The sequence below is a fragment of the Myotis brandtii genome, unplaced genomic scaffold, assembly GCF_000412655.1.
Source record: "Myotis brandtii unplaced genomic scaffold, ASM41265v1 scaffold242, whole genome shotgun sequence".
Lineage (NCBI taxonomy): Eukaryota > Metazoa > Chordata > Mammalia > Chiroptera > Vespertilionidae > Myotis > Myotis brandtii.
The window spans coordinates 1,296,641-1,304,872 of record NW_005359149.1 but is presented as its reverse complement, the minus strand read 5'-3'; the positions used below and the strand labels follow the sequence as shown (position 1 = coordinate 1,304,872).

Genomic DNA, 8,232 nt, shown 5'->3' with positions numbered 1-8,232 from the left:
GTAAACTGGTGAATATAATAGACTCAGGGGCATAGAAAGAGAGTGGACTGACAATTCTCAGGGGGGAAAGGGGTGTGGGGCGTGTGGGAAGAGACTGGACAAAAATCGTACACCTATGGATGAGGACAGTGGGGGGGTAAGGGCAGAGGGTAGGGTGGGAACTGGGTGGAGGGGAGCTATGGGAGGGGAAAAGAGGAACAACTGTAATAATCTAAACAATAAAGATTTATTTTTTAAAAAAACAAAATTTGCAAATATATAAATTAAAGATGTACTACTTATCAGTTTTCGTTACCAGAGATCCAATGAATCAGAAGATCACTCATTTAAAAGGTATATTTATTGCCGAAACCGGTTTGGCTCAGTGGATAGAGCATCGGCCTGCGGACTGAAAGGTCCCAGGTTTGATTCCGGTCAAGGGCATGTACCTGGGTTGCGGGCACATCCCCACAGTGGGAGATGTGCAGGAGGCAGCTGGGCAATGTTTCTCTCTCATCGATGTTTCTAACTCTCTGTCCCTCTCCCTTCCTCTCTGTAAAAAATCAATAAAATATATTTTTTTAAAAAAAGGTATATTTATTAAACATGTACTATGTGTGCGACAGGAATACAATGATGATCAAAAATGAAGAGACGGGCCCTAACCGGTTTGGCTCAGTGGATAGAGCATCGGCCTGTGGACTGAAGGGTCCTGGGTTCGATTCCAGTCAAGGGCATGTACCTTGGTTGCGGGCACATCCCCAGTAGGGGGTGTGCAGGAGGCAGCTGATCGATGTTTCTCTCTCATTGATGTTTCTAACTCTCTGTCCCTCTCCCTTCCTCTCTGTAAAAAATCAATAAAATATATTTTTTTAAATGTTTTTAAAAAAAAAAATGAAGCGACTGGTCTTGCACTCATGAAGCTTACACTGTAGAGACAGGGACACACACTCATACAAAGAGATGTAAATTGCGCTATGAAGGCTATGGGCATGGAATTTAAAAACTCACAGAGTAAGGATAGTAGGTCTAGTTCACATAATCAAAACTGACTTCCTTGAGAAAGTAGTGATTAAGTTGTTCTTTGAAGAATGAGTTGAGGTTAACTAGGAAAATAGGAAAGGGAAGAAAGCATTCCAGACAGGAAACAGCATGTACAAAAGATCTATGGCACAGCAAATATAAGAAACTGCAAAGACACCAGTGTGATTAGAAAAGAAAAGCAAGGGCATATATGCAAATATAGCAGGAGGTTCAAGATAAGAGTCAAACAGTATGGAGTTTCCTCAAAAAACTGGAAATGGAACTCCCATTTGACCCTGTGATCCCACTTCTAGGAATGTATCCCAAGAAACAAGAAACACCAATCAGAAAGGATATGTGCACCCATATGTTCATAGCAGCACAATTCACCATAGCTAAGATCTGGAAACAGCCTAAGTGCCCATCAGTAGATGAATGGATTAGAAAACTGTGGTACATCTACACGATGGAATACTATGCTGCTGTAAAAAAGAAGGAACTCTTACAATTTGCAACGGCATGGATGGAGCTGGAGAGCATTATGCTAAGTGAAATAAGCCAGTCAATGAAGGAAAAATACCACATGATCTCACTCATTCATGGATAATAAAGACCATTACAAACTTTTGAACAATAATAGATACAGAGGCAGAGCTGCCTCAAACTGATTGTCAAACTGCAGCGGGAAGGCCAGAGAGGGTTGGGGGGCAGAAGGGAGGGGAGTAAGAGATCAACCGAAGGACTTGTATGCACACACGGTAAGAGATCAACCGAAGGACTTGTATGCATGCATATAAGCATAACTAATGGACATAAGACACTGGGGGGTAAGGGAGGCCAGGGGATTGTCAAGGGCGGGGGGGAGTGGGGAAGGACACATATGTAATACCCTTTGTAATACTTTTAGCAATAAAAAAATAAATAAATAAAAGATAGGAGTCAAACAAAACTGTACCTTGGACATCACATTAAAGAATTCTGTCCTTATCCGAATAGCAATGGAAAGCCAATAAAGGGATTTTTTTTAAAGCCTCACCCAAGGATATGTTGTTATTTTTTTAAAATATATTTTATTGATTTTTTGTTTGTTTGTTTGTTTGTTTTACAGAGAGGAAGGGAGAGGGATAGAGAGTTAGGAACATCGATGAGAGAGAAACATCCATCAGCTGCCTCCTGCACACCCCCTACTGGAGATGTGCCAGCAACCAAGGTACATGCCCTTGACAGGAATCGAACCTGGGACCCTTCAGTCCACAGGCCAACACTCTATTCACTGAGCCAAACCGGTTAGGGCAAGATTTACTTTTAACGTAGTCTCTGAGCATCCGGATTTATCTGTTTTCATCCATGCAATACAGAACTACCAAATTAACAATTTCCAAAAATAATGCTTTCAATTGTACCACTTATCAATTCCAAACTCTTCAATAACTCGTCACCAACATATGCACAGCTGAGTTATCATAGTCTTAGAAGTTTCCAGAATGCAGTGAGGTAAAGAGTAGGTCAAAAGCTTTAGGAACTGGTGTGTCCACCAGTGGTTGGTGCTGCCAGGCTATAAGGCTAGTCTTGCGCTATCTATCTAGCCCAAGGAGAAGAGAATATGTTATCCCAAAATAGAAAGGCTGAGATTAAAATGAGGGAAGACGAAGGCATCACATCTTACAAAATGAATATATAGCATCTGGCACCCGGTAAGTATTACAATAAATGAAATCAACTTTTTCTGAGACTCAATTTCCTCAATTATAAAGAATGGATGATGATGATATACCCATCTCAAAGAAGTATTTGTCTTGATGAAATATGGTAACTGTGCATATACTTTATAATCTCTAAAATACCACAATAAATGATTAGAAAGACATCTCTTGTGTTATAACTTCTCAAATGAACACAAATACAATGCGGTGTCAAAAAAGTAGTGCCAATTTTCTATTTACATTTTTCTATTCAATAAAGTTAGAAGATCTGTTACTTATTTTTCCCATGTAACTTTAAAAAAAGCCATTTCTATGTTGCATTTTGTTTATAAGGGATCTTCAGCAGTTGGCAATCCTGTAGAGTTGAAAAAAAAGATAATCTATACCTTGAATAGGAAAAGCCAACTGAGGAATGAATGAGTAAACAAAGCAGGAGATAGGGATTAGAACATACCTAAAACCCTCAGACCCCTCTCAAAGCCTCTCAACCCTCTCAAGGTTTTGCATCTCAAACTTGCCAAAGGTAACAATTACCTACAAAATAAGAAAAACACAGGGGGAGAGCCTACAAGTTAGGAGCAAATTATTTCATAGACTAATGATGTTTGCTTTGGTTAGTAGCCCTCAAACGAAAGGCATTCAGGAAGTTGTCATACCGAAGAAATATTAAATTTGGCAAAAAAAAAGAAGTGTGTGATTGATTAACTTCTAAGTATGAAATCTTCTCCTTAGTCCACAAACCCCACCCAAGAAATTTTAAAAATATACATTAATATAATAAAACCATTAAGTATTAATATATTTTCAGAAAAATAATTATATTTTCCCAAACAAAAACTTAAGAGTGGCACTGCTTTACATTTTTACAAATCTCATTAACATCTGTCTTAATAAAAAGAGCTAGATTCTCTTATCTGCTTCTGCATTCAATCTGTTGCACTATGTCACTCTGTTGAAGAAAATGCAGCCTCACAAGATAAATAGGTGGTAAAGGGAAAAACTTGCAGAACCTTTGAAAGTGTCTCAAGTCCCCAGACCACACTTAGAGAACTACTACACTAGATAAACTAAGTCAAAGCCTTTATTTAAAAGGCAGGCTAAATTACTATATTGGCTATATTAGCTAGTCAAAATTTTGAATATACCAATCCAAAGAATAAAGTAATAATTTTAAACTGTTATATTCAGTTGATGTGCACAACACTAAGAAAAAGCACTTATTAAGCAAGCATTAATTATGTATGAGGCATTGTGTTTAAAAACACAAAGAAGCAAAATCAACATCATTCCAAAAATCACATATTGTTTATCATGGTGTACTAAACCAGAAAAACAGAATGTTCACAATGAAAATAATTGAAATAAAAAATATTTTTGGTTTAATCCAGTTCACCAAAAGGCCTAAATATTATATCCTGATCCTACAGTGTTCCCTTCAATCATTCTTTACTATGGAAAATCTCTAAAGATAAAGTTTGGAAAGAAGGGAAGAAAAATATTTAAAAAAAATTTTGGAACTTCAAAAAATAACTTTCTAAGTACTACCTGCATTCATTCAAGATGTAGTACAAAAGGCTGACAAACCTATCGTGATAGTAGGAGGAGAGGCAGACAGGTTTAAAGTGTGTGTTGGAAAGGGTGGACCTCTAGATCTCATTGTCCAAATTAATCATTCACCTTCAGTATACTATCAGAGTCCATAGGAACAACTTTAGGGTATTTTTCTCTTTTCTTTTAGTTTTTGATTTTCTTTCTTGAGCAGTTATAGTTGTAAAGATTGACATTTTTTTACCTTTAATGTTACCCTGAGATCTTCAAAGAGCAAAGGGAAATTTATTACTTTTAAATAGAATAAAACTCATTTTATCTTATGATTACTATGAGTCTACAGAATCCTTTTATAAATCTAAGATACATTATGGGATCTTAGTGATTTCAGTTTTCCTACACCTTGAAATATTTCGTTAATTCCATCATCTTAGATTTCACCATTGCACATCAATTATTAACAACTATGCTTTTAAAAAATAAAACTAAAGTAATAAGAAAATAGGATAATCCAAGGATGAAATAAATCATCATTAATACATTATACTTCATTTTATTATCTTTTTTTTCAGCTTATTGTTTTGCTTATTGTATCACCTTTCAAAAAAATGAAAGGCATAGAAGACTGAAGACATCATCTTTGTGGTCTGTGTTGGGAGGAAAAACTTTACTTCTACCCTTTTAGGTTGCAGTAGCTGGGGACCTTCAACTTGAACTAACAAAAGACAGAAAAAGCACACAATTTTTATTAATGTTTACATACCTCAGAGTTCACTCAAGAGGGGTAAAACTCAAAGAAGCAGTTAGGCTCAGGGGCTTATATACCATTTTAAAGGAAAGAGGATTTGAGCTTTGAGAGACAAATCATAGGGAAGTTCTAACTAGGAAATATATAAAAAATAATGAACTATAATGAAAGATAAGGGTTATTTTAGTTAGGTCTGTTTATGCAAACTCATCTCAGTATCAACTCTGCATCTCAGATGGTTAAGAGTTTCTCTTTCCTTCCTGGTATGGGGAAAAGGGTATGACACAAAAGGAAATTTATGCTCTACTTTAGGCAGACAATGGGAGGGCAAAAAACTCTCTATCTGTTGATTCTCAATTGCCTTCTGTTCAAACTAATCTTTATGTCAAAGTGGCACATAATTGGATGGCATATCCTGATCCTCTTCATATGCTTTTAGTTTTCAATGAATGCAGTTAAAAACTCAGAACTTTTTATTTCCTACCCATAATAGGACAAAAGAAAATTAACAAAGGAGACATTTCACAATTATCAGATGAACCTGAAGACCAAGGCAAAAATGGATAGCAAGCACTTCAGACTCTAATGACAAGAGAAATTTGGGAAATGTCACTGTCTTCAGATAAGATATCCAAAACAAATTTTCTCCAACTCAACAATCAATGAGTGAACAATATGCTTCTAAAAACTAAAAGTAACTTCTCATCAACTGTCACATGTGAACCTGGAACATATTTATCTTGTAAATACTGATTTGAGATATCAAATACTTCCCTAATAAGTTCTAGCTTATCATTTCTTTTGGGTCATTTTGCATGTACATCATCAATGCAATATTTGAATGTTTTGAAACCTTTGATGGTTCATAATTTTATTGAAGAGAGGGTAGGCATCTCTTTGCTTCATAACTGTAAGATATTTTCAGTTTTAGATTTGTAGACACCAATTAGAATAATCAATCCAATGAATAAAAAAATTTGTGTCATGTTTCCTTCTAGTCACCATTGTATACATCTGTGTTCAACACTTGTTCACTTCTGGACTGTATCAAGTTGAATTTTAGAACACACACATGAAGGATGAATAGTCATATGCCCTTTTAGCAAAAGAGCACGGTCTGCAATCTTATAAAAATATTGCATAATGTATAATGTGAAATACACTGTATGACTTAAGTAATCCCGCCAAAATATTAAGCCTGATCTATTCAAAAAACACAGGCAATTGAGGGTACAATGTAAACCCAAAGAGAAGGAAACTGTCAATAAAATACAGAATGTGGGTTATGCGACTAGATCACTGGCCTAGTCTCTTCAAAAGGTCGATGCCATCATACACACATACACACAAACACACACACACACACACACACACACACACAAGAAGGTGGAGCCATCATAAATGGGATGTGTGCCCTTAAAGAAGAGACCCCAGGGGAACCATGGAAGACACACACACACACACATACACACACACACACACACACACACACACACACAAAGACGGAACAACACTAAATTAAATGAAATTAACAAATAAATGTAATGCATGATTGGATATTGATAAACGATTAAAAAGGCTATTTGGGGAACTACAGGGAAGATGTGAATACTACAAACATATTGTAGATTGTAGGAATTAACTTTAAGTGATTGTGGTATTGTGGTTATATAGAAAATTGTCCTAACCTTATGATATACATACTGACACACATACCGTACACTTCAGTGTGAATTGTCATATCTGCAATGGACTTGAGAATGTTCACCAAAGAGAATGTGAAATGGGCCCAGTGGGTGCAGTGGTGGTTGAGCTTCCACCAAGGAGCCATTAGATTCCTGGTCAGGGCACATGCCCAGATTGTGGGCTCGATCCCCAGTAGGGGGCGTGCAGGAGACAGCTGATCAGTGATGTTCCTCTCTTATCCATGTTTCTATCTATCCCTCTCCCTTCCTCTTGCTCTCTCTCTCTCTCTCTTTCTCTAAGAATCTCTAAATATATGTTCATTTTTTAAAAAGACTGAATGGGTAGATAAAGCAAATGTGGCAACATGGTAATAACTATTAAAACTTTGGGGTAGGTATGTGTTCAAATGTGCTATCTTCAACTTTTCAAAGTTTGGGGAAAAATACGGTAACACAAAAAATAAAAAAAATGGTTGCAAGGTTCAGAAATGAATTCTTAAACTGTAAAACAAGAGGCAAGTGAGTAGTATCTAAATTTTGTAGGTGAGCCTCCTTGCCTCTTCTCCTCACTACTCACACTCTCTTAAAAAATGAAACATAATATAGTGAATTGAACACTGAATGAGGACTCAGAAGACCTAAGGTTCTGGAATTGGCTCTACCACTTCCCAGCCATGAGCTCATTAAAGAACTCTCCCCCCTGGCAGGTGTGGCTCAGTGCATAGCATCCGCCTGCGGACTGAACCCGGGTTTGACTCCCGTCAAGGGAACATACAGGAGACAGCCAATCAATGATTCTCTCTCATCATTGATGTTTCTATCTCTCTCTCTTCCTCTTCCTTCCTCTCTGAAATCAATAAAAATATATTAAATTTAAAAACAAAACTCTCCCGGAGGCTCTTTCCTCACCTTGGTTTCGGGATAGGTCTCAATGACAATTACAAATGTTAGATACTTTGTAAGGGTATTTGCACCGATGTTTTAAAACATCCAAAGCGCTTAATTTTCTAAGCGAACCTGGGCCTTCGCAGGCGCAAGAGTTGGCACAGGAACCCCCCAATGCAGGACACCTGACCACTGCCCAGGGGCGGCTTTTGTACTTTAAAACTCTCCTTTCAATTTTCTGTGTCGTGGCACTAAAAGACGTCTAATTCTTAAGACACAAACCAAACCTGAAAGCCATATGTAAATTAAAAATAGATTATAAATTAGAATAATTTAAAAAAAAACCCTAAATCTTCGTAACACAAAGAGAACCCCGCGAAGGAAGCTGCCTGTAGACGCGGGTTCCCTTGGACGCGTCTCCTCTCTAGCAGATTCCTCGTATTAAACGCGTTTTAACTCGGGACCACTCGGGAGGCGCCCCTCGCGTCGCTAGAGCCGGAGAAACCCTCCGAGTGGGATCCTTCCTTCCGTCTCCCGAGGTGTAGCCTGAAGCTATTTCGGAAACTGCGTCTCCAAGTCCGCGCTGTCCCTCTGGGCCTTTTCTGGAGACAATGAGACGGGGCGGCCGCGGCGGGGCAGGGAAGTCCCTGGGGCCAGGGCA

At 37.8% G+C, this 8,232-nt stretch overlaps 1 protein-coding gene across 3 annotated transcripts in view; it reads right to left on the bottom strand.

Moving 5' to 3' along the window:
- The window catches only part of LOC102248425 (zinc finger protein 280D), a 47,035-nt gene extending 42,018 nt beyond the window's left edge, over positions 1–5,017 (bottom strand). Inside the window, exon 1 of one of the 3 annotated variants that reach the window (XM_014540350.1) lies at positions 4,851–5,017. In XM_014540350.1, coding sequence (XP_014395836.1) covers positions 4,851–4,891 — 41 coding nt within the window. In that variant the 5' untranslated portion in view covers positions 4,892–5,017. The remainder of the gene's footprint in view (positions 1–4,850) is intronic. The other 2 variants (XM_014540352.1, XM_014540353.1) reach the window with 2 other exon arrangements.
- Positions 5,018–8,232: the final 3,215 nt, after the last annotated feature.